Genomic DNA, 27,146 nt, shown 5'->3' with positions numbered 1-27,146 from the left:
TAAACTTGCACCAATAATTGATATTAATGGTGCAAGTAATCAATTTTAATGATTCCATAAAGTGACCCCTACTCACAGTAATCGATTCTAGATTGGGCCTTATTATTTTCAGAGCACATAATAAAACACCTGAGCCCTAATTGTTACTGAATGTACAGTAAATTGTATAATGGAGGACTGTATTGACTCACTGGCTTTCAGGCCCCCGATCACAGATCACTATCTAGTAGCACCGCCGCCTTCAGCTGTTATTGTGTTATCTTGCACAAATGGTGCCAGCAGTAATAGTATCACAAATTTAGATCCTGCCAAATTCTGCAGTCACCTTATCACTTGTTGGCTATATTGCCATGGGTCCCCATGTTGCACGAAGTCCTGCTGGCTGATGGCAGTTTGTGCATGTATTGTATGCATTGCATGCGGGCATGTGATAGCTTGTGTACGCACTGGATGTGTCTTAAAAGCCGATGCCGTTTTTGTCCTTGGCAAATTTCCTTCAGGGCCGTAAATCTTAGCTTCTGTTGAAAATCAACCGTACGTGGTAAAAGTGTAATTTGGGCCTCCCGAACAGCTGTAACACAATTATCAGATGTCAATCAGATGTCGATCAAGAGCTGTTTTTTTATGTCCCTACACAGTGAGCCAACATAAGTGAAAACACAGTGTGGGTGGGCGATGGGTTGGACTTCAAGCCTTTTTTTATACAGTATTATACATCATGTTTGCACGTGTGTTTGTGTCCATACATTTACAGCATAGTATGTTATCGCAAATCATAATCCGGGAATCTTTTACTAAAATGCGTGCAGATTGGCTCATGTTCACTCCTCCCAAGAGGTAAATGGGAGCAGTGATATCAATTCCAACCCTGTGGTGTGACTGAGGAGACTGGTAGATACGTTGGCACAGAGGATGGAGGTGTATGGAAGCTTCAACTAAAGAAGAGAAAGTCTACATGTTGTGTTTCTTAGCTGGCTCCTCAGCCACTGGTAGGCCTACATTTAAGAATCACCTGGGTTTTATTCAGAGTTGGTGTGTGAACCCAACTGCTTCACTGTGAAGATGGGATGACTGGTTGTCACGTAGTCAGTAGAATTCCTTTAAACTGTCAGATTGTTGCTTTTAAACCATCTCCATGCACGTTAAATACCAACCCGGTATCACGCCAAAGCGTCTGATGCACCCGGCAGTCCACTACAGGAGGCTCGCCTTGTTATGAAAAGTAACAAATTCACAATTTGGTTCAGTTTAGGCACCAAAACTACGTGGTTCATGTAGATCATAGTTTGGGTTAAAGAAAGTCATTTTACGGATGTTAATTACGTCACGTAAATATAATACGTTATGTAAATAACTTATTTACGTTACTTAAAATAAATCTTTGTTGACTTTTGCTTTCTCACAGATTGGAAAACACATCTCTGAGGTGAAAGTCCAGTGTTGGCTCCATCACACCACCTCTGACCTCCTCCGGAATTTATCGTCACATGACCACCTCCCTCAACGGTCATACAAGCGTGTATTATTCACGCCTAGGCGAGGCAAAACGTGACCCTGGCACGGTACAATCTAGTGCACTTGGCATGATACCATGATGTAAATACAGAAGATGCAACATGTGGTTCTATATAGTTTGGATGCTGTTTATAGGCACCTTTGACAGTTTAGTAGTCTGAGTAATAGAAAGGAACAAATTACTTTTTGTCTAATAGTAATTACAAAGTTGCTATACATGTGTTGTTTTTTTTAGCTGGTCTGTTAGCCACTCTTGAGTTTACATTCGGGCATCACAGTTTTGTTCACAGTTGGAGGAAGTGTAAATCTGGTGTCTCCACTGGGGACAGGGCTTTTGGCGTGTTTTGTGCAATCGCTGGGGAGTAAACAGTCATCACTGTTTGATTGCGTTTTCAAATAATTTGCCCACACTGTTGTAAGAATAAGAAATAAACTGGAGGTATGTTTGAAAGCTGAACAGCTCCTGCTTCACAGTTGCAATACACAGCCAAATTATCCCATCAGCATCGACTGCCCATCAAACATCGAACACTGCTGAGAAGATTCATAACAACATGCCAAAAGCTACAATTGCGTGTTCACAATGACACAGCTAATAATTGCTGGTGAAACGGGGGGTGGGGAGGGCTCATAAGGAGATGAAGGCATGCAGAATATGAAAGACATTCAGCTGACAGCCACAGTGAAATAATCACAGTTGGAAAAGTAATTTGATCGAGTTCCAATGAGAAAATATAAATTGTGTGGCTCCTGTCATTTAGAGATGCATGGGCACCTCCTAATGTTCGAGTCATACCCAAACACATCTCAGCAGAAGCAGCTGTTAAAAAAAACAAAAATCAACGCTTCTCAGTGTGTCGCACGGTGAACAACTGTCTAATCCTGAGTGAAATATTGTTTTCCATTTCATTATCATACAAAGCAGGCGTTGCCTTTCAGCCCGTGAGACACATTTGAAGTTTTGCAACAGTTTGTCAAATACCCAAATTCACTTGCAATACAGAGCTTCATGAGCAGAATCTGACAAAGATCCTCTTTTCGCTGCCAGACAACTTTAATTCAGGTAAATGAGCTTGTATTGAGTTTTAAAAATCCATCATTATCATAATGGGGAACGTTTCACACACCATCAACAGATTTCCTTCACTTGCTCCATGGAAAATAAGTTTTAAAGGCTGAATGCAAGATTAAATGACTTGTTGAAAGGGACATCGTTCTGCTTCTCTCTGCCCATTTTCCACATTCTCATCATAAATCCGTGGCTGCTGATATTTAAATGTTTCCTCTGTAAAACTATCCGATTTAACTGCGAGCTCATTAGCAGCACTTCAAATCCTCCCTGCATCACATTCTGTTTTTGCTTTTTATTCAATCACGTAGGACAGCAATCCTTCCTCTTTTACCTTTTTGCTCCATCTCGTCTTCTTACTCTGCCCCCCCCCCTCCCTCTACCCCACCCCACCCAAGTAACTTTTCCCTCTGGAGGACAGTGTGTGAAGGTGACTGGTCTTGCCCTCTTGCCTGCCAGCGCACATCTGGCTTATGCAAAGTAGTGGCAACAGCACGGTGAGTGGGTGTTTTAATTGAGACAGAAAACAAAGCTTTAAAAGAGCTTTAGTGGTTAAACACTATACCTGATAAAGCTCTCGGGAATCTTCCTTTCTACATTTCAGCTGCTATTTGCCGCATAAAGCCAATACAGAAATGTTAAATATTGAATAGGACCTCTGAGGTTTTGATGTCTTCGGGAAGTCATTTTACCCTCAAGTAGGATGAAAGCAAACAGAGAGGAAGCATGATTGGAATGAGGTATGGGTGCCACCTCCCTTAGGGGGGCCAGATTAGAAATAGCAACAGTGAACAGAGAAGGAATCACAAGCCATGGCAAAAAAGGAAGCTTAGGAGAGGGGGGGCGGGACGCATTATTGACACAAAGATTAAATAGATCTCCCTGTAAAACCGCTGGATGAAAATCCCTTCTTTACCTGGTTGATCACACACCCAAATTATCATTAGAGAAATGAAAGAGAGCTGGTATCACATGGGCCAATCAATATGCTTGTTAAAACTCTTGCATGGGTACATGGGAGAATTAAAAGCTAGAGGAGAGTGTAATGGCGTGTTACCATGGAACAACTTCAGTGCCATGCCAGAGATGTTTGTCTCTGTGTGTGTCGCTGTGTTTGTGTGCGCCGAGATGAGGGGAAATGGTAATCACTGCAGCATTTTATGCAGTTTTGTGGCCCTCGATAAAAAAAATTAAAGGGGAGTCCAACGATCACTTAAAAAGGGACAATCCAATTACCAGTGCGAGGGGTAGTTAAAGTATGTGCTTGAAGGTGGTTTTTTTTTAACATAAGGGATTAAAAAGACGCTAAACTTAATTATTCAGGAATTGCTAATTGTTATTGCTTGGGTTTTGGATCCAAAAACAAAGGCAGGGACAAAGCAGCTGGGATTTATGTATGGCCGTGCTTCACTGACTGCCATTTGGGAGTTTTAAAAAAAGTGAGAAAACGAAGGGTTATTTCTTGGGGATGAGGTAACATTTCTTTGATTGAAACAGACAGCACCATTAGAGGCAAAAGCACATTTGGGTATTAAAGTGTATTTTGCAAGTCACCTGAAATACCCCAAACCACAGGTGTTAACAGCAATTATTCTTAAATTCAGCGGTATTTTCCTTCACGAGGTCAGGTTTGCACCGATGGCAACAAGCCAATGTTTGTTTTCACTGCATGAAATTCATCTTGTTCGCTTAAAACAATGGCGAAAGGGCTCTTCATTGGCAGAACATCGCACATTTTATCTTTGAAGCTGCATTAATCAAAAGTCTTAAAATAACAATGGAAAATGACTTTGTATAATGAGTTTTATGGTTAAGAAACTTTACTTTGTTTAATCAATTTTTAACTTTGACGCAGAAAAATGTACCCAGTGTGCTATAGAGAGACAGAGTAAAACCAGAAATTCTTAAGCTCTGTTCTAGAACAGAAATTCAAATCCAAATCACATTTATATTTTTCGGAAAACAAATTTTTAAAAATGAAGCACCAAAATTTTTAATTTGCTCAACAGGATGTATTGCGGGAAAAAGTATGTAATTAGTTTGACAGACTGAGGCCAGTTGAGTTAAAAAGTTAGAAACAAGTGAGAAGAGAGTGGATGGAACTCAATCAAAATTTAATGGGGAGAAGGATATTGACATTTTGACGACGTGTTGATTAACATTAACGACTAAAAGTCGCTCCACTTTGAACTCTGTGTGTAGATCCGTATGCCTGTCTTGGAACGGTGTTTACTTCTGTATTTCAAAATGCTCTTTGACACTGGCTTTGGGTTTTGGTACAACTTGTCTTTGGTTTAGTGCACACAGTACAGGTCTCGCACTACAGTGCATCACAGTATGCATCGCTATGTCAGTTCGTTAGAAAATGGGGTTTTGATGAGATTGAAGGTGATGCCTCCTAGATTTATAAATAATCATAGTAGTATTGCTCAGGGCTAATCGGATATAGTTTTACGAAATTACGTACATTTATAAAATATAAAGGGTAGACCCCGGGATACACTTTTTCTGAGACACAGATGAAAGAAGCTTCCGAATGAGAAATTGCGGTTGAAACACGAGTTCAAACATCGAATTAAAGAGGCTAATTGAATACTCATGACTTTCTGAAGATGCCTGGCTCCGTCAGCTTCAGTTTTCCACGCTTTGATGATAGTCTGGAAACACTTTTGGCATTAACGTTTGAACTGCTACTCTAAGGGGAGCACCAATTCATTGACTAGTGTTGGTGGCAAAGTGCGATGACATTTAAGTCACGTGTCTTTTTTCTAAATGTAGTTTTAATAATGGTAGAGTTTTTTTTTGACACACGTGTTGCTCAATGCCGACTGGTTAAAGTCCGTTGCAATAGTTCCAATATTAACGACTACTAACGCTGACCCATTATCTAGTGTGGCTGGATCAATGTGTTCATGCAGTGAATTCAGGTCTGTTAACACCAGGCTAGCTGTGAACAGTGCATCAGTCTTTTGCAAGCTGCATGTGATTAAGAAACAGAACAAGTACTTCAACAACTGGTTCAACTTTTCACTTAAACAGCGTCTGTCCTGGGCAGTGCTTTAAGAGAGTGTCTTGTCTCATGTGTATATGTTGGGTAACTACTAATCTTTGCGTCCCATGTCAGCGACTAAATGCCGGGTGGGGTGTCAGAGGGCTGCTCTTCCCTTTGATGATGAGTCACTATGGCATGGTGCCTTTGATCCTCTCCCCAGCTTTGTGAATAAAGAATACACTTTGATTGATGCTGCGCGCATTATGGCCGTTTGAAAGTTGGCAGTGGAGAAAAAGACGCGTCTGTCATGTTGAAAAGCCCCTTGTCTCTGCTGCTGAGGGCCAAGTTAGAGGGAAGCACTTTTTGAGCTGCTTTCAACATTTAACCCTATGCAATGCCTATTGCGGGAGCCGAGCCTGCACAGCAGCTATCCATCCTTTGTCATGTGTCGCGCGTTTGATCAACACCCACGGCTGTTTTAAAAGAACAGACAGCCCAAATACAGATTGGGTTAGTTACAGTTATGGGTTGAAATCAACCCTTAGCGCTCATCACTCACACACACAACGTGACATGGCAAAGTAGTGTGAGGATCAGCCTTAATCAACCATAATGGGTGATAAAATGAGCTTAGCCAAAACACAGCCGCCTTCTTAGTTTGAGATCCTCTTCAGTATTCGAACCCAGTCCAACCGTATAAGCAGTAACAAGCATATTATACAGGGACAAGAAGAAAACAACAGAATGGGAATCTAAGAGAAGCCAGGAACATAAAGTCTGTGTATTGTTTTATGACTAATTGATGTGTGCGCCTTTGAATTGCACAAAGCAAGTAGAAAGGACTAAACCTGCCAAAAATGACAACACAATGCAAAATATACGTGAGAATTTCCGTTCACCCCCACGGCATTAGATACAGTAGAAATACCTTTGAATAATGCGGTGCAGACGAGGCGAAGCCCCGTGAGGACAGCTCAGTCTGGAGCTTCTAATACGTGAAGGAAATGTATCGAGCTCCTCCGAGATGTCACGTACATTCGTCAGTGCAACTGAGGAAATCAAATCAGACCTCTTTCAATGCAGCCAGGTTTGTTATTGGTCCCAGTGGGGGACATGAGACACGTTTTTAGCATGTATTCAGGGATCCGGGGATAGAGGACTACGCCATGTTAAAGTCAGTACGGGACATACGTGATCAGCGTGCGGTTACAGAACGTTATCGGGCCGTGAAAGTTGGGATAGAGACGCGACCCGCCGATTGCGATCCTGTCAGCGACCTTCTGGGCAAGAAAAAGCTGGAAGTCTCCAAGCTTTCGTACACTGTGCATGTGTGTTTAGTTTCTGTGTGTACAAGCATTTGTTCAACTAAGCTGTGCTGAGCTGTACTGTGTGTACTGAGGAAATTCAAAGCAATCTGCCATCTCTCCCAAAACTAGCCAAGCGCCGACTGTAACACAAAGGACGACGCAGAACACCTGCTGAGATGATGGAGGTGGCTGGCAGCCAAGACGACATATGGGTCTCATTCAGGCCCTAATGAAGACAACCTGACATAAATATCGGACAAAACGGCACGCTCTGGAGACCGGCGCCGTCCCACTGCAGTGTTGCTGACATTGACGCAAACATTTGATCATCCTCGGGGTTTTGAGGCGGGAGAAAGGAGAGGGAAAGCGTGGAGAGGAAACAGAGTTGAGGATGTAATACGATGCATTTCATGCATAAAAAAAAAACGGCTTCCCAAAAGCGTACAAATCTCAGTTTTCTTTGAAGCCTACAGGTAACCGGGCATACCATTTACAGTTGCAGGATGAAATGATTTCGCTGCTGTAAACAAGGGCCAACTCGCAACCTTCACAAGGTGTATGAAGTGTCAGAACAGCTCAGTGTTAAAAGAAAAGCTTCTCGGGGCTTGAAAGACTTTACTATCTTTAAGCTCAGAGCCTGCGTCAAAAAAAAAAGACAAAAATCACTCAAACGAGAACACAGGTAATTAAGTTAAGTAAGTGCTTCAGAGACTGTTTTTCATGCTCGCGTTCAAATGCAACACCTGGAAATGGCTCCATTTAAATACGGTTTTGATTTGATGGGGGGGTTTTTTCCACACAGTAGAAAGCGAACGCATCCTGTGCCAAAGCACTGTTCTTCCTGCTGTACTGACTGTCTTGTTCTTTGGCACAAACTGATCTTCTACAGCGTTTTAGTTTTTTTAGATTCAGAAAAACACCAAGAAAAGTAGCACTAATGCCACTTGCTGCCCCAAACTTTGTGCTTGTTGTGATCCATGTGGGAGCCTGCGGCGAGTCAGGGGGCCTAACTGTTAAAATAACTGCCTGACAAGGAAGCTCCGACTGTTTAGAGAGATAATGGCCTGGACCACAGACACAATTATAGCCTCCCTCTGTGAAGAAATGCTGTCCTGCCAGTTCACAGCCCTCCATGTTGCCTATTTATAGTCCACCATAATTAATACGCAGTAATTGAAGCCTGTTCGGAGAGCAGAAACATACACAGTGCTATATACACCACGGCCCCCCTGGCTCTGACAGAGAGAAAGAAAAAAAAAAAAAAGCCAAGCAAAGATGTGAAATCATAGTTGTCACAGCTGTCAAATCTCATATCAATGGACATTTCTTTCTGTTCTTTTTTTTTCTTTTTTTCTTTTTTTTCCGAATTCTGCATTAACACCCTGGGCTTATCTTCTGCCTTGAGTTATGCATTATAAATGCTGAACAGAATATGCAAAACAGAGCAGTGCACTTCTGTCATCATTTCACACAGACAAAGGCACTTTTCTACAGAATGTGACAGAGAGGATTAAAAATGATCTAATATTGTCAGAGTTCATCAGCTTCCTGTTTCGTGGGGGTGCACGGTCTCGCACCGAATCACGCCGATGACATCTCCAGATCTGCGTTTCGCAGCCGAAGTCACAATTCCTCAGGAGGTTCAAACCATCCAATTTAGCGCTCTCATATTATCAGGCCGGCTGTAATCCGCTCATTAGGGAAACAATCTCAAAGTCTTTTTTGATAACTAATGGCATTTAAATGATGATGTGATGTACTGTATATGTGTGAGCAGTCTTCCTTATAGCTCCTTAATGACCCGCAGCATTCTGCTAATCAGTCAATTAATCACCATTTTATGAATTTAATCTCTTACTTAGTCCGTATTCTACATAATGGCTTTTAAACAGTCACATCCATGTTTGGATTACAAGTGATGCTCTTTCTGGTGCCGTGCTCTTCGACTGGGCTTCCACCGACAGCCTTTGATTTGAGATTTTATTAGATAACGTTATTTTTCATCTTCGGCACACAATAGGGCACGTGCCGATGACGGCATAAAATGCATCTATTCAAATTCTTGCGAGGACCTATTAGAGTGGAATTCTTCCGTATATCCTTTATGTACGGTTCATGTTTTTCAAGGATTGCATTTTCTGATGAAAAATAAAATGCTCTGGATCAAAGTCAAAAAGCTCAATAGCGCATTTTTGCCTTAGTGATTCCACACAGCGGGTCTGAAAGCAGAGTCATGTTTATTTATAATGCACTTAAATCTCTCTTAAGCTCCGTTAGTGAAGAAGTGAAATAGAAGTCTCCGAATTTTAAAAGTAAATTTAGTGGGGGAACAATTTGTAATGCATGGCTGAATTGTTTTATTTCTCAGGGAAGCAAATCAATATCACAAAAAGGTTTGCAATTGTTATGCTAAAATGTTCAGAAATCGGTGAGGTCAGAAATTTGACAGTTTTTATTAGAAACACTGTTGATGGCATTTCTTGTTTGGTTAATACCACTTTCTATTTAGGGCACTCTGTAAAGAGGCAAGTTGTAGAGAAGGGTTAGTAACTAATGGATCTATAAACAATTTTATTGTCATTTATACTGTTATCGATCAATTGAAAGCCAACAACGTTTGGGTTGCCAGATTTGGGGAAACTTCCTCTAAATGGTTTGACCACTTATTTCTAGAAAAGAGCTGCAACCAATCCAGACAAAAATGCATTTATCAACAACATACACGCACACATCAACTCTGATACATTTTGCAGAATTATTAACTATTATTAACTACTTGCATATAGATGGCGCTACACAAGAACGTACTCGCGTTTGTAACTGCAGATTTAATAGCTTAACAATTAGTGAGAAACCTAATGAGTTTTTAATCCACGGATTAATAACATCGATGATTTATTAAACATTAATAGTCATTGTTAGTCGAATCTTTGCCAATGGATATAACAAATTTGTGTTGGATGTTTAGATGTGTTAGCAGCAGGAACAGTATAGTTAGTCAGTCTGACCACTACTTTCAACCAGACAGTAACAATCGATGGTTCACAATAACATTTTGTACAGATAAAGAATCCTACTGACTCTAGTGATGCCTTAACTTTGTATGCAGCAAATTTACATCTTTGGAATAAACTCTGTCAGTTCAAATCAACTCTTTTAGCTTGTATGCGAGACCATCGAATTCACTCTCAAGCAGAGTGGAAGGAACTCTTTTCTTGGAGTTAATTTTTAACACTTTTCAGGAGTTGAACCTTGAACTCTTCGGTAGTTAAAACTCGACTCCCATGAAGAGTAAATTCTACTTTAACCTTGAGTTGTTTGAACGTGAACTCTTTCACAATGTTAACGGTCAACACTTAAAAGTGTGAATTGTTTGACCTTCATGGAGTTAAAGTGTCATCACACTATAAAGGTTTCAGGTAAGACTGACTACGAGATAACAACATATTCGTAACTAATATATATGCATTTATATGCAGTGTGCAACAATTAATGCTGGATGAAAACTCACCAATGTATTAGTGCCACTGTGATTGGAAGATATGTAGCGTTCCTATCTTGTACATTTATGGTTTACAATGATAGCCCCATTTTATTTATCATTATGTCTTCATTGAAATATTAATAAACAGCATGTTTTAACAAAACTATATTTTTGCCCATCACTTTGATTTAATTTGGTCGCTTTTTTCTCAAAAGTTAGGAAGAAATAACTAAGGCATGCTGGGAAATGCTAATACAGCAACAAAGCTGTGCCGTAAACACCGGGAGTCGTGTTGAATCGTGCTCCTCAACACTCAGCGAATGAACCCCAAAGTATTACCCCACCAGAGAGTAACACTGAACACAAGCTGGAGAAAATAAACTCCCAAAATCAAACTCTTTGTTGAACTCCAGGATATTTCACTCCAGAAATTTGCCATGTAGTATTTCAACACGCTAAACTAATACGGTGAACATGTGCACGTGTCTGCTACGTATCAGCATGTTTCAGTTGTTACGAGCATTATTTAAGCGCACTGAGGTTAGCTGCGACTCGTGTTAACTTTTCCGATTTTCATCATATTGAGATACGTTGATAAACACTGGAATAGGCTGCAGAAAACCAACTGGTTTGCCATGCATAGAGTTAGAGGGAGAATATTACATATTATATGAAGCTTCTATCTGGGTCAGTACGTTAAAATGATCCTAACTGCATTCATTCTGGAATGGGAGGCTATTTTGGGATGTCTACACCCACAGAAGTTTTCAATGTGACTCGCTTCAGCCAAACAACTCTGTTTGTCGGACCAGTGCCAGCGCTGTCTGACTGATACAGTCATATCTTGATGTGAAACGTACCTCAGCTGACAGAAACACTAATGTAATTTATACGTGTTCTGCCTGAAGGATCCAGTGACATGAGGAGCAGACAGAAATGAGCAGAGTGACAGATAAATTCTCGTTTCTGCTGAATGTGAAGCTCACCAAACCTGAACCGAGGGAGACGTTTCTGCTCAATTAACACATTTCACTTTCTTATACCCGGCCTCTTCATGCTAATATTTAGACATGCTGCGTTATTTATGGATGAGGCCAGTGCACAGCGTGGGCTCCCTCCTGGCGAGTTAAGCGCTTGGCATCTGTACACTATTTTTTTCCCTTTCCAGATGCCCTCGCAGCCTCCCCAAAACCCAACATGTCACACGCTTCGACACACACATCAGCTCGAAGACTAAACGGGTCAAAACAGAAACACCTTGAAATATCATTCAGCCAAAATAGAGTGTAACTGGAAACAGTAAATGGAGCTTGAAACGACGGTGAAATGAAATATGGACGAGGTTATCATTATCAATATCGGTCTGACACCTTTTAGACATCGAGCATGCATGAAGGAGACACATGACAGCTGAAATGTGAGTTGTTGGTTTTTTTTCACCATGACAGTGTAATACCTTGGTAAAAAAAAAAAAAAAAAATCCTACTGCACACAAACCGCAATCATAATTTCCTTGTTTCAGCTTGGAAACTACAGACTGACTTAAAAATATGTGCAGGAAATGAACCCTTTGCCATCGTTTATCCCATTTACTCTCGCCCGAGAAGGAAATGTAAAGCCAAGTAATGTGGAAAAAGAAAAAGAGGCAGAGCAGTTATCTACCGTGCGAGACTTAAAAATGAGTCTGTACAAGTTTTTGTAATAAATCCTCTAATAATTTAACTCTCAAAATTAAACTACTGGGTATTAAATATGCTGAATATATTAACAGTGCCATGGGAGTATATTAAGCCATACATCCAGATGTCATGTGACACATGACAGACAACGGCGAGGTAAAAACATCCCGAAGCGGTCTTACGTGTGCAATATGTTCTGTCCCATCAATAGTGAAACAGGCTATATTTGAGCCAAGCTGACACATTACTTGGCTCCTCATATGTGGAGGGCCATTGGCAATGAAACTGTGTTATATGGCCCAGTAGTGCTGACAGGTTTTTTTTTCTCCTTCTCCCTCTCCCTCTTCCTCTCCTCCGCCCTCCCCCTCTTCTCCTCTTTATTTCTCCCTCCTCTAGGCTGTGGAGAGGCCGCCACGTGGCGAGAGGAGAGGGGGGGGAAAAGATGGATCTTCAGCCCAGCGTAAGAGCCTCCCCCCGGGGAAGCCGGCGTCAGACGCAAGGCCTCACGGGCCGTTGACCTGCTGTCTCTGTGATTTATGGCGGCTGGGGGCCTCTGGCCACTGCAGACTCCTCTCCTCCATTTCCCTTCACACACACTGCAGGACTGCGAGGAGCCACACACACTGCACCACCATCTACAGGGCTATCCAAAGAGGGATTCCTCGCACATGCCGAGCTGCAGCACACGCGGGCATACGTCCACCGCTTGCTACACCGTGTCGTACAAATACAAACACCTCCATAAACATTCCTACGCCGGAGCACCGTGTCCCATCTTGCCATCACATGTCCTTTAGACCAAGTCTGCTCTCTGAGTATTCTGCGTCCGACCGTGTGGATTACGATCCGTCATGGTGTGTCAGCCGTAGAGCCCTCGGTGTAGCTGCTGCTCAGGGGCGGAGCTGGATCAATGGAAGTGCGCTGAGTAACGAGGTGATGCCCCTGTTTTCACATGGTCTGAGCGCAATCAGCAGCCAGGATCTCTCAGCTGACCCCACACAAGGCTCTGCTTCTACACTGCAATAATCCTCCACAGACCACAAAGTGCAGTGACATATTGTATTATTTCAATATTAGACACGCAGCAGGTGCTCTCACGCATACGAAATCTCTCAGAGCACCTTAAATCTCCTTCACTCTCCAACGTTGCAGGTTTAGGGTGTAAACGGCACCTTCTGGACTATTTTATTTTTACTTCTCAAAGCTGTGGCCTGAGAGTGAGAGCCAACAGGTGCCCTCGCCATGGTGTTGCCGCCCCCCGACAAACGCCACGTGTGCCTGACCACCATCGTCATCATGACCAGCATGGCCTTCATGGACGCCTACCTGGTGGAGCAGAACCAGGGTCCCAGGAAGATTGGTGTGTGTATTATAGTGCTGGTAGGGGATGTATGCTTCCTCATAGTGCTGCGGTACGTGGCGGTGTGGGTCGGCGCCGAGGTGCGCACCGCCCGACGGGGATACGCCATGATCCTGTGGTTTCTGTACATCTTTGTCCTGGAGATCAAACTCTACTTTGTCTTTCAGAATTGCAAGGCTGACAGGAAAAGTCTGGAGACAGTGGCACGAAAGGCTTTGACTTTACTGTTGTCTGTGTGTGTGCCAGGTTTATACCTGGTCCTAGTGGCCCTGGATAGTATGGAATATGTGAGAACTTTCCGGAAGAAGGAGGACATGAGGAGTCGTCTGTTCTGGGTGGCTCTGGACCTGCTGGACCTGCTGGATATCCAAGCCAACCTGTGGGAGCCGCAGCGGACAGGCCTGCCCATCTGGGCCGAGGGCCTGATGTTCTTCTACTGCTACATCCTGCTGCTTATCCTGCCCTGCGTGTCACTCAGTGAAATCAGCATGCAGGGGGAGCACATGTCCCCCCAGAAGATGATGCTGTACCCAGTCCTCAGCCTGGTCACCATAAACGTGGTCACCATCCTCATACGGGGTGTAAACATGGTGTTGTTTCAGGACAGCCGTGTTTCCACCATCTTCGTCGGCAAGAACGTGGTGGCCATCGCCACCAAGGCGTCCACCTTCCTGGAGTACCGCCGGCAGGTGAAGGAGTTCCCCCACCCGCAGAACGCGATGGCGCTGGAGCTGCAGCAGAACTCCGTCAGCCACACGCAGCCGCTGCCCAACGCCACCAGTTTGCCGCACGAACCTTCGCCGGCGCAAGACGTCATCGACACATGACCGCCAGCGCTGCACTGAGCTCCATCAGGCGCCGACCGGAAGCTCCAGGAGTGGGAGGATAGAGGATAGAGAAATCGGCTGCATGACAGGATGATATTCTGCTCTTGTCAGGCCCACATGAACTGCTGTGAAACCATAAAAGAGATTTTTAGCATCACCTGCCTGTCAGAATATACTGTAAACCCACACTTGACTTGAGTGCAGCGGGCAGACTTTAGAGTCCAAACAAAGGTTTTTATCGTGCTGTTGTGTTTTTAATTGTTTCATATGTTTTAAAAGTTCAAACTTTATTAAGAGACAATCGCCACACTGCGCAGCCTGGTGACATCATGTGTGAAATGGACAGCTGGATCCCCCTCAGTGAGTATCTTGTATTTTTTAAAAGGTCACTTTTTTGACAGTGCATCTGTGGCATTTCCTTTGAATTCCAGCACCAAAGGACAAAGCACTCAGTGTGAGGCACTGATGGAGAGGAGGAGCGGAGTGTGACGGGGGTCGGTCATGAGGGGCTATCTGTGTTGTGCGACAGCGAGGTTGGCGGCTCCCACGTTCGGTTCTGCTGAGGAAGGAGCTCTGTGGAAGCCGCTGCCTCGGTCAGTGCGACGCTTTATGACCACAGGTCTGATTAAAGCACTGGCGCACAGCACTATACCGTCCACCGCAGGCATCCACGAGTGTGTTTTACTATGTGTGTGTGTGTGTGTGTGTGTGTGTGTGTGTGTGTGTGTGTGTGTGTGTGTGTGTGTGTGTGTGTGTGTGTGTGTGTGTGTCACACAAATCTATAGAGTATGTATTCCTGAATGCGTGGGCGTTCGCCACAGAGGGTTTATGTTATTTCAAGTTGTTTTGGAACAGATGCGAGTGGCTGACGGCTGCAACTGATACAAACTACGTCGGAGTCCGAAATAAAACAAAGTCGAAGGGGGAGAGACACTTTTTTGTTTCCTGTACTGTACATTCCTCTAAAACTAGCTGAAGCCTGAAGTCAGAGAACGCAGCGATCCGAGTCCCGACAACACCTCACTAAAGAATTGACAATATAAAATACAGAAAAATACAATAACATAGAAAAAGAGAAATTCCAGATGTTATTCAGTTTATTATTATTATTATTATCATTATTATTACAATAATTATTATCATTATTATGTACATTCTTTACATGTTGGAGGCCAATGGTGTTTTAATAAAAGTCTAAATGAAAGAATAATAATGAGAGCATGGTTTCTTTCTCCATACGGTTGATTTTTATTAAATTAATATTTTTTTATTTATAGTCCCACACCTGTCATTGATTACACCCCTTCAAAGTAATCTTCAGTCCTCAAAATGAGATATTTAGAAGTTATTTTCCCACAATACTTCCTCTAATGCCCGGCAGGTGAATATGCAAACAGCTCCCACCTCGGCTCTGCCTGCAGCTTCAGAATATGGAAAGCTCTGTAAATTGAAGGAAACAGTTTCTTAGGTTTGTGATGTGTGAAACCATGACTGCCTGCATCCGTTTGTTAGACTTTCACTGGGGTTCCCAGGCAGTAAAGCTCAGCCAAGGTGTTGCCTTCTTGTTATACACATCTTGTGTTATATAAAAACTACAACAAGGACACATTAACGAGGTTAAAAAAGTTGACTTTCACCGGAGGGGACTTTTAAATTCGGGAGTATTTAGTGCTCTTGTTGGACTTGAAAGCAACGGCAACAGAACTGCATAGCCATTTCTGTTCCGTTTTGTTTTGCGCGAAAGAATCCACAGAGCACATAAATATTGAGACTGAGCAGCCTTTTCCTGAAATCCTGGAGCATTCATTTTCTATCCCCGAGGCTACCGCACATTTGGGGAAAGCCAGCGAGGAACTTATCTCTAAAAATGTGATAAAAATGTATCAACCTTCTCTCAGTTTCTCTCCTTTCCTCCCAGTTCTCATTGTCACACTTGCCACTTGCTTTGTTGTTCCATTAACAGTAATCTTTTTCCCGTACTGACCCGGTATCAGTTATCAGACAGAACTTGCTCGCGTCTCCGCAGAGGACTGCATTAACGGACGCGAGAGTAGTGGAGGGAGGTGGGGAGGACGGCCGCAGGACGACAGTCACCTCGCGGTCACCAGGTTAACTGAGGTTAACTGCTGATCTCAGCTCAGAAGAGACACTCAGACCCTGAACGGTCCGACTCGGTAACCGTCAGCGGCACAGTGACACAGACCGAGTGATCACAGGAGGAGCGACATTTTACTTTACGGAAGCAGAATTCAGGACATCTTGTTAAAATCACACCGTTTCATACGTGGTACAAAATAGTGCTTTGTGGGGCTGTTACCGCAAATCACCTTTAAACCTCTGAACCGCGAGGAGTTTCTGGGTGGGTTTTTGGGGGGGAGGTTTTTTGCTCCCGTCACATTTTCACTGTCTATGGGCTAATTTTTCACTGCACCAGCAGGTCCTGCACCTTTATGGAAACAGCACAGTCATTCCTGGAAGTAGGGAGAACTCAACAACTTCTTTTGTGCAGAAAAACACACATGCTATACAAATAAAACTATTTACATTTTTACAACCTTGAGAAACCTCCTGTCTTATCTCCTCTCTGGAGGAAATTTTGCAGAATTTTTGTCACATGAGTGTTGTTGGCCTCACCCGAGTCATTTTTATTTTTTTATTTTTTTTTTAATCCTTACAGAATGCTAATCTTGCAAACATACATTTTTTTGAAAAATTTTGATTTATTTTGATGAAATATCAGTCTTAAGCTTGAATTTGGTTATTTTTCCTGACAGAAGTATTCAGTTAACATCAGTAGTTTAAGGGCAACTGGAAACACAAAAACCCAAAGCAAATTAGCATTTTTATCGTTACTGGCGAGAATAAATGGTGTAATTTTGTTGATTTTTTTTTTTTTTTAAGAAAACATGCCTTTCATGCCTGCAGTCGGGCAGCGGGGATCAGAGGGTTAAACCACTGGAGCTAAACCAAACTGGCCCGACTGCAAAGAACAAAACAAAGAATCACTGTTGGCATTTAAGCCATTAATTAAAGTTGTCGGTGGTTGCCATCAGTGAATAAAACTACAGTTTGAGGAAAGATGCGAGTTGGTTTTCCTTCTGCGTTGCTAAATAGTCTCAGCAAAACAAAGACAGTCATTCCAACAAATTATGCACACCATTTTTTTTACAAGTCAGGGGAAATTGTGCTTGCTTTGCAAATTGCTACATGTTGTGCTATATTTGCTTTCTTACAGTTGAGGACGTGTTGATTTTTGGGTATACAACTACACAGAAAAGCAGTTTCACAACAGCAAAAAAAAACTAAAAAAATACACAGAAGCGCTGAATTCATTTCCTGTGCTCACTATATTGTTGCTGTAAGCTCATCACACAGCCAATCGTTGAACTGAGTGAACAGGATCTGTTTGGGGCTTACGGTATCTGTACAAACTGCCAGTCTCCTCTCCTGGAATCTCCTCTATAGAAACATATTGATTGTTCTTGGTGGTGGAGTATTAAATATTTCTGAGGCAAATCCAGCTCATTCTGGCTGTCGGTTTTCAGTTCAGCTCCTGTCTTACAGCAACACACTACCATTAAGTCTAATAAAAGAAATGTATAAATTATGTTTGACATAGTGTAGCATTGCTGTTATTTGGAGGGCATTTCCTAACGTTGAATTGTTCACCGTGTTCATAATTCTACATCCAAAATAGTTCATATGAGAATTCTGATTCATTACAACTTGCATCTTAATTTCATCATTTTGGCCATGATTTCAGCAGAAATGACATTAAACTCGAGTTAATTGCTGAGATCTGTGAACATGCTATAAACACATCAGAGCGGAAAAAACAAACAAACAACAACAACAAAAACACACCCATGTGGTCAGAGATAAAAACAGCTTTTAAACAAACCCCGGGACAGCCATACGTATGTGGAAGAGAAAACAGACGGTTTTCACTCCAGGACTGTACGTACAACTCAATTATTTCTATTGGAAAGCAGAAGTCACAGCAGAACACACACATTTTCAGCCATGTTTTGCAGCAAAAAGCTTACCTTAACTGAACTTTGATCCTCAACATGTCCACCTCCACAATCAAATCCGGCTGGACTTGGAGCTGACAGGCGGTTGAGGTTTTGACAGCAGTAAATTCTCTGCAGAGTAGAACGGAGGAAAAGTTAATTTTGTGCACGTCAGGGTGGAACAATCCTCCTGGAACCAGAGAACCTCAATCACAGCGAGTTGGAGAGAACCAAATCAGAAAACTGTTAATGTGATTGTTTACATTTTGTTGACGTGACGCCAGCGTCTGCAGTTGCTCTGTGGAAGTGTGTGTTGCATTTTATTCTGTGCGTGCGCGCACTGTGGTAAACATTCCTCACAGTTTACAAACCTTCCTGGTTCAACTTCCTGCCCTCACCGAAGCGTTGGCTACTCACAGTCTCCCTGTGCAACGAGGGATCATCATGGCATCATTGGATGATATGCTGTCGGGCACCAGGGTGTAATTAGTTCCTGTTAATCTGGGGGGGGGGGGGTTTCCACAGCGCCTAAATGCACTGCTTGGCATTACACCGGTTACTGTCAATCACCTGTCACCCACAGGAAGACATACTGTATCCCTCTGCCTCGATGTATAATCCTTCAAAATCTTGTCACTTTACACGTTTTATTGTCACATCCAGGTCTCCATATTTAGAGCCTCCTTGTTAGCAGGGACAGCAGTTAATCTAGCCCTGACACCCGTTCAACATAAACAAGTAGATTAGGGGGGGGGGAAAAAAATCTAATTACACACCTCATGCACTGCAAAATGATTTGTTATATGTAAATGGGCGATAACTCCGAAATGTGGAGTTGTTGGTTTTTTTTTATTCTAACAGATTCCAAGATGGAGGATTGTGAGGTGGCACAACCTCAGAGACTTTTAATGCATGTTGGCCCGGTTGGCTCTCTGCTGCAACCCACATTATTAAATCTCTCTCATGCCATCCAAACAGGAGACTCAGCAAAATATGTTTGCTTTTTCAAAGAATGGAAATTAAGACAAGTCCTATAATAAAGTAAAAATGTCCCTCTGTATGAATACGAGCTACAGAACCAGATCTTATATTATAAATGTGAATATTTCTGTGACCAAATCTTCGCTGTGGTCGGGCTCACAGCTCATTGTCAGGCTTACAGCATAATGCCGGTATTGTCTGAATAAATCTTGTCAGCGCAAGTGGTTGAAGGGGGAAAAAAGTAAATGGCAAACTTGAGAATAGAATAAATTACCTGTGGCTGCTTCTGCAACAGACCACCTTTCCGAGACCCTCCGAGCAGGAGACTCATCCATAAATCACCACGCCTGCACATCAGGGAATGTAATTGTGCCGTCTCCATATGTAATAAGTGGGTAAAAGTGCTTTTTCCTCACTCTGCATGTGATTTACTGTGTAACCATGACTTCCCAAAGCACTTAGTCTGCGTTCATTTAAATCAGAAGTAATATGAGTATCCAGTATTACAGACTCTCTCTCTCTCTGTCTCTCCTGACCACCTTTGTATTTGCTGACTTGCAGAGGTTTGTCCACTCGGTTTCCTCACCGATTACTCTCTCCGTGTTTCGCACTTGTTAGTAAATGTCTCTGCTCTCGGGCAGTAATCACGTCGGTGGCTACACAGCCAAATGTGCACAGTAATCTATATGGAAATCGCTCACTGACTCTATCATACAAGTGCAGAGCTTTTCTTTGACCACTGGAGAGAGTGACCTTCACTCCTGCAGAATAAAACTTTGCGCCACTAAATAGATATTGGATGATGGCATTTCTCCGGCATTTACCAAGTGTTGGCATATTCACATCTCTCTGCAGCAGCTTCTAGAGTTCCACTCATCAAGTCACATTTCCTGCATGTCTTTAGTTTTATTGTAGAATTTACCTTCACCATATATAAATTAATTTACATTTCGGATGAGTAACAAGTACAAGATTTTGGCAATTTGTATAACTTCCCCTGTCCTCCAGCTAAGCACAGGTCTAATTAGCAAAAGTAATTAGAAACACCCTTGTGGCTGTGCAGGTCTGTAACTGTCGAGGAATAGTTACTGAATTTCCCAAGAAACCACGCGAGTTGTCTTGACATACAAATTGAGCAAACAAGGTGCATCATGTTAAGTATTCAGATTTAGAAATGACCATGAAGTTGAACAAACGGCTCTCAAAATGTACTGCAGGACGGTTTTGTGTTTGTTTTAGCCGTGTGTATCTAATAAGCAATGGAGTGCAGATTACAAGAGTCAATTTATTTACTCTGCGATTAAAACAAAAATCTACTGCGGGTATAAATGTAAGAGACAAAACCCCAAAGAGTCCTACATTTATTAACATTTTAATTATTCACTGTTGTCTGTGATCGTTTAATCCGAGTTTAACCTGTCACTGTATTGTGATTTTAAATCTGGGCCAGGTCTCATGTGGTTTTGACATTTAAAAAAAAAAAAAAAAAAGGGAGAAACGTCCCTTTGCTGCAGTTTAACCAGTTCAATAAAGTTTTCACAAAATCAAAATTGCATTACTGACAAGAGTTGAAGCTTTATCTGAAATGTCTGACAGACTTTCACAGCATTAAGAGTTGGCAAAAAAAAAGGAGGAGGAATAAGTCTGTAAATCTGGTTTCCCTTAACTTGCCTTTACTTCAAGCGTCCTCTTTGCCAGCAATGTTGACAGGAAATGCCAGAAAAGACGTCCAGGGGTTCACCTCGGTGGTAACACCGAGTGAGGTTATCTAGCCAGCGTTGCTTTGCATTGAAGGTAAATAAAGACGGTTCACATCGTCAACGTGTAGTTACTGTTTTTACTTACTTTGCTTCCCTCTGTTTTGCGGGGCATATTTTCAGGCACTGCTAATATCAACAAGCGACCGGCAGCTGTTGCTTATCTAACTTTACTGACGTTGAAGTCACTTTAAATAGAGGAATTCCGGAGCTCGTAGTAATTTATACATTTATGAAGCTCTTCCTGTTTTCCTGACGTGAGCTGAGGTCGTTTATTTAAACCGCTGTTCGCGCCGTTATCGAAGCTCGCGCGGGAGATCTATTTATACAACTGCAAAGCAGGAAGGAACCAAACGGCCTCAAAAGGGAGGGGGGGTCTGCGCGTACCAGTCAGTCTTATATGTGAATGTATTCCAGCAGAGAAGCGCCTTTGGTGTCTATATTTAAGTATTTAAGCTATTTAAAACACTACTTGTGAGGATAGGGTTTCGTAATTTCTGTAGCCAACCATTCTTAAAAATAGGAGTAAGCTTTGTACCCCTGTGTTAAATGGGCATGACGCCTGTACTTAATATATAGCCCGTCTAATTTCTGTAAACAGTCATATTTAACTATTACAATTCTCAAGTCACTTTGGAGGAGTATTTCACAGCTAAAGAACCAGATATTTTCCCTACGGGTTCATGGAAACCAAAATAAAATTCAAAGTAGAGTGACTATTGGGCTGCTTGACATCCGTGAAGTGGCCAGAAATGCAACTCTAAAGGAGTGACAATTTAGCTCAAAGACTGCTCAAGATGTTTGCTTTCCCATCTTCACATGAATAATGTGTTGTAAGTGGAATCAGAAGCAAACAATCCAGTCAGATCAAATACTGCTGTAGAAGTGGGGCATTTCGCCAAGAACAGATGGTGTAGCTCTAGATGCACAGATGTGTCACATGTATAGGAAAACAATAACAACACAATGTGAAAGATATGAAAGTGAACCAACACAAAAAAAATGAAAGAAAAAAATTATAAAAACCACACAATTGAAAATATTATAATGTTTGCTACACAAATTTACTCTAATAGCTACCACCAACTTTAATCCAATTATTGGTGCTGAAACCAATTAATTGCAGTCGTACACACACATAAAATACTGAAAATATCAGTGATTTATTGTTTAATTCTTTACAGAGTTTGACAAAATGCAATATGCCAACAAAGAAGGTAGCATCTGACACTGAATTATGGCTGTGGTTTCTACTGAAAACCAAGTGATGTATCTGAGTCAGCTGTACTGGTTTAATTTAAAATTAGATTGCATTATATTTGTGAATGTATATTACAGGCTACAAATGCAAACCTTGGACTCTGTCCAACACTAATGTGTCCCTGGCATGATGGATGTCTGTGGAATACCCACACAAAAGTCCACAACACTCAGTGATCTACAGCATACTACACATGGTGACTCTAAACTTGATTAAAAGGGCCCAACGCATGACTCACCATTGGTTGATTTTTCCAGATGGTCTTATCAGAACTACTAGTCTTTATTGCTCACTGCTAGCTTCACCGGGGCTGACTACTTAATATTCATACACAGATAAGAAGGTATTGTGTTACTGTACAGCATGTGCAGAATGGATTAATCGCTGAGCCACAATGCAAAGGGGAATTGACTGTGGGAGCTGTCATAAACAGATAAACATAAATGAAAACAGAGTGTGCATTGTGGTTCAAAGTCCTGCGGTTTGTTGGGAAAAGAGCTGACGGTCCTCAGAGCTTACGGCTTGATTTCCTTTGCTATCTTAAAAGTGTTTTCATTATCGGCTGGTTTGCAACAACAAAAAAGTCTCAAAACAGCAGTGACCACAGGTTACAGCTCTGATAATGTCACTGTCCTCATCATTATTCAGATTATTTTAATTCCGTCTAGTTATAAAGTTTGCAGACGGTTTAAATACCAGGAAAAGGTCACATGGTGGTAATGGAGTACCACAGCAATGTAAGGGAGTGTTAGCTTAGAGATTTTAAATGGTCTCATCCAATGGATTTTTGGTGTTGCGACTGTTGAACAGGAAGACGGGTGAGTCGATGATTAAAACAGAGTAACTGAATGACTGTGGCAAGAAAACCAATAAGACGGAACAACATGACAAGACCAGTGTCGAAAGTACAGATCAGAAAATTGCCTTTGAATTCAAACCTGAATGTACACAAATTATTCAAAATAAACTGTACAACATACAACTTAATGCCCCATTGAGAACCTTAACATGCTGGCACCACCACTGCTGCATGGACATACAGGGTTACTGGTCGTCACCAGCTTGACAAGCGGAGGGCTGTCAAGTCTGGACTACTGCAACGTGAGTCCATAATGGACGCACATTATGGAAAATCCAAAGTACTTTCTGTCAACAGTTTTTATTAGGACCATTTTTTTTTTGTGTTAAAACTTGTTGACTGTGAAAAATGTTCACGGTAAAGTCTGTGGATTATCTTAACCGGGATGTTGTTGGGAAGAGATGGTACTGTTGAATTTTATAAAAAAAATAAAAAATCATTGCTGCAAGAACCACAAACTCCCTTTCTTCATTATATTCAGGCAGAAATGTCAGAGATGAAACATTAAAACCTGACAAAATTAAGCCAAAACTATCTGCATGGCTATAGATACCTGGGAAAGTGCTTGTTTTGTCATTTGAGTGTGCAAACCCTTTAAGCAAAAAAAAAAATACAAGGTCAAAGTTCATCTGCTAATGTCACTATGCTGCTGAGGAATCCAGTAATTAAAGGAGACCAACAACACCTCGTGCTCAGCAGCACAGGATGCCCTCATGGTTTGCAGCGAGCAGCAGTAACCCAGTTTGTTCGCCATCCATCACTGCAGCACAGCAATTTACCCAAACAGCAAAGTGGTGTCAAAAACACTGGCAAGGCACAAACAAGGAAAGTAAATGTCCCCAAACTATAACTGTGGAGGCGGTGAGTGAAGAGATAAACAACTTTTCAAAGCAGGATTACAGTGCCGTATATGTCAAGGCCAGCACGCGTGGGCCTTGTCTCTAAATGTGGCACAACAAATGGTGGAGGGGAGCTAAGCCGGCGCTCACGAGAGACATGCAGTAGCTGCCCAAACGGGCTTGTTAGGGGGCATAGAGGAAACTCATCAGTGCACAAGATCACGGCTGACAGAGAAGCTTGTTAACTGCGGCACGCTAGCCAAGAGGGTGGCTCATTAGGGAGAAGCACCAGTAGCCTACACGGGCCATGCTGGTCTCACCAGATGGCTGCCTGTCTGGCTGATGAAGGACATGGACATCTATCATTAACAAATTCTGTGCAGTATGTGTCTTTGTGCATTAAATCATATAGAAAGAATTCATTCCAGTCATGGTTTGACTTTGTCACGCTTTGATATTTGAAACTTTATATCACTGAGTGCCAGAGTCTTATTCACAGGGGGAAAGGAGCTCCATTTTCAGTTCATCCTGAGCTGTAACAAAGTTTGGTGATGACACCGAGACATGAATCCTGCTGCAACATTGCCCCCTGCTGGCGCTGCTGGCTGGAACACCAGATTAATGGATGCAAGATGCAATCAAAACAGGAATTTTCCTATCACTCCCCACTCAATGGACTCTTCACATGTCGCCAGCCGTCACTATGAATAACAAATTGTTTGCAATCACCCTGTCTCGATAAGTGCAGTGTTCTTCAGCTTGATTATCCCACAAGACAAGTTTCCAGTAAGGACCAATAAATCATTACTCATCATTCACTCAAGGAGAAATACAGGCTGTTAGAGCCACGTCTAAACGATAAGTGGAACTCATTCATTTAGATATTCTTTGCAGGAATGCTTCAACCAAATAGCAGATGATTTATTTGCTAACTAATCTCACATATATGCCACAATTAAAAGTATTGTTGCATGGTATTACTTTGGGTGTTGACTGAGTGGGAATTTATCTGCTGCTGATGTGATTGGAAGATGCTGGAACTTAATTAAAAATCTGTGAATTCTGTTATGAAAAAGCTTATGAGAGTAAAAAAAAAAAAAAAAAAAAACGGAGGATGCAACCAAGCCAGAAAATATTAAAGAAATTTAAGGGTTGATAAACTACTGTGCCTAAAAAGAGCTGGTGCAACAACGTAGCCATGAGGAGTACATCACATTCATTAACTTTACCTTCAGGGTAATTTCACCCAGAAAGATTCATTACATATCTTAAACTGCTTAAATCAAAACTCTGAAAGTGGCACTGATTCCTCTGGCTTTTGGTTGAAGGAAAAAAACTTGCCTGAGTCAGCAAGTCTAAGCTCATCCTCCAGTCTTGTCACTTACAGTTAATTAAATCTTACATTAAGAAACTATAATTAATTATAGGAAAAATAATGTTTCTCGACAAGAAATAGCTGAAGCTGTACTGCATTTAGATTAAGTTGTTCTATATTCTTTCAGGGAATAAAATGTCAAAAATTAGCACTAATTCAAACATACTGTGTATAGAAATCAGTGAAAAAATACATTTTCCTAACTCTTAACTTTGGAATAAATATCAGTTTAAGAATGTAAAAATATTCCATTTGTGTCCTGCAGTCAAAATCCCATTAAAGTAAAAGCACAGAAGTAAAACTAAAACATAAAAAATACTCGCTCTGCAGAATAGTACCCCTTTCAAGTTGCTATACTATTTGACATATATTATCATGTATGATCATTTCTGAATATAAGGAGCATTTGAATATTGCATATGATCAGGACGGAGCAAGTTTGGACCAGTAGACACTGTTTGCTGTTGAATAGTGTGGCCGACTTCATACAGTATGTTTGAAATGTAAATTCTTAATCTTACACTGAAACATGCAAGCTACTGCCTTTGAGAGAAAGAGGCAGAAGTACAACACCGCATAATTACTCCATTATTAGTAAAAGTACTGTATTTAAAGGTCCAACTTTAAAGTACAGACATATAATTAGCAGAAAGTGTTTCAAAAATATAACTACTCATTTTGCAGAAAAGTGGCCCCTGTGACATGACACCAAATTATTACTATTATCATTGCTGCCATAGGCTGCTAGAGGAGCTCCCATGATGCACTGAGCTCCTCTCCTCTCTCTCACTCTCTATGCATCTATATGCCACCATTGTGTCCCCCATTACTTTCTCTTCACTCTTCTGTAGTTTGTGCTTTTTCTGCAGGTATCTCTGACTCCAGAGCTGCATGTTTCTGCTCTGTGATTACTGGCCCCATAAACTTGCCCAGTGTTTATTGTTTATTTCTCTATGCTGTTCTTTTCTCTCTCTGCTCTCCCCTCTTCCCAACCGGTGGAGGCAGACAGCCGCCCCCCTTCGAGCCTGGTTCCGTCTGAGCTTTCTCCCTGTTAAAAGGGAGCTTTTCATTCCAACTAACTGTTGCTCATGTGGGAGTTGTTGAAATCCTCCGTATAATAATGTAAACATCTGTTGTTAGGACCTCACCATGTTAAATGCCCCGAGATAACTTGTGCTGTGATTTTGCAATATATAAATAAATTTGAATACTGATGCGTCAATCTGTAAACAGCTTGAACTGTCGAGATGTAGCTCGTTTTATGTGCTTTAGATTGTATTTGAGTTCACTGGTTCCCATTCTCATTCAAGGTGAATATGAAAGGTTACAAGATCCTTATTGATGTAGCAAATAAATGTAAAAGTTCTGTTACATAAATTTGTTCCAATGTTGGGGGATAATTATTCCTCTCAGCCTCCATCCATCCATTATCTATACCCCCTTTATCCTGAACAGGGGGAGGGGGGCTGCAGCCTATCCCAGCTCACTTTGGGCGAAGGCAGGGTTCACCCAGGACAGGTCGCCAGTCCATCACAGGACCCTCTTTCAGCCTGATATATGACAAAGGGCTCCAACTGCACTCAGTTTTCCTCTGAGGGTCCTGAGAAAATGGAAACAAATACATCAAAAACGTACTTAGGTACTAGTGTTGCATTACTTTTCACCACATACTGGTGGATAAAAAGGGGCAAAATGTATTTTTTTTTTAACCATTTCAAAACCTCGAGAGTTCATGCTGTGAGAAACAAACAGCACAAGCAAGTTACATGTACAAGTGGCTTTTAATTTATGTATTCCACAAACAATCCAAGAACTTCTGAGACCAATG

General features: G+C 41.8%; 1 protein-coding gene across 2 annotated transcripts in view; it reads left to right on the top strand.

Moving 5' to 3' along the window:
* Positions 1–15,202, top strand: part of tmem121ab (transmembrane protein 121Ab) — a 39,833-nt gene extending 24,631 nt beyond the window's left edge. For both annotated transcript variants that reach the window (XM_069708594.1, XM_069708595.1), the window contains exon 2: positions 12,443–15,202. In XM_069708594.1, coding sequence (XP_069564695.1) covers positions 13,289–14,233 — 945 coding nt within the window. In that variant the 5' untranslated portion in view covers positions 12,443–13,288 and the 3' untranslated portion in view covers positions 14,234–15,202. The remainder of the gene's footprint in view (positions 1–12,442) is intronic.
* Positions 15,203–27,146: the final 11,944 nt, after the last annotated feature.

The sequence above is a fragment of the Brachyistius frenatus genome, unplaced genomic scaffold (assembly GCF_029030835.1).
Source record: "Brachyistius frenatus isolate BFR_SWC_R1_liver_20210118 unplaced genomic scaffold, ASM2903083v1 Contig_76, whole genome shotgun sequence".
NCBI lineage: Eukaryota > Metazoa > Chordata > Actinopteri > Embiotocidae > Brachyistius > Brachyistius frenatus.
The sequence above is the reverse complement of the archived record's forward strand: the minus strand, read 5'-3'. Positions and strand labels throughout refer to the sequence as shown.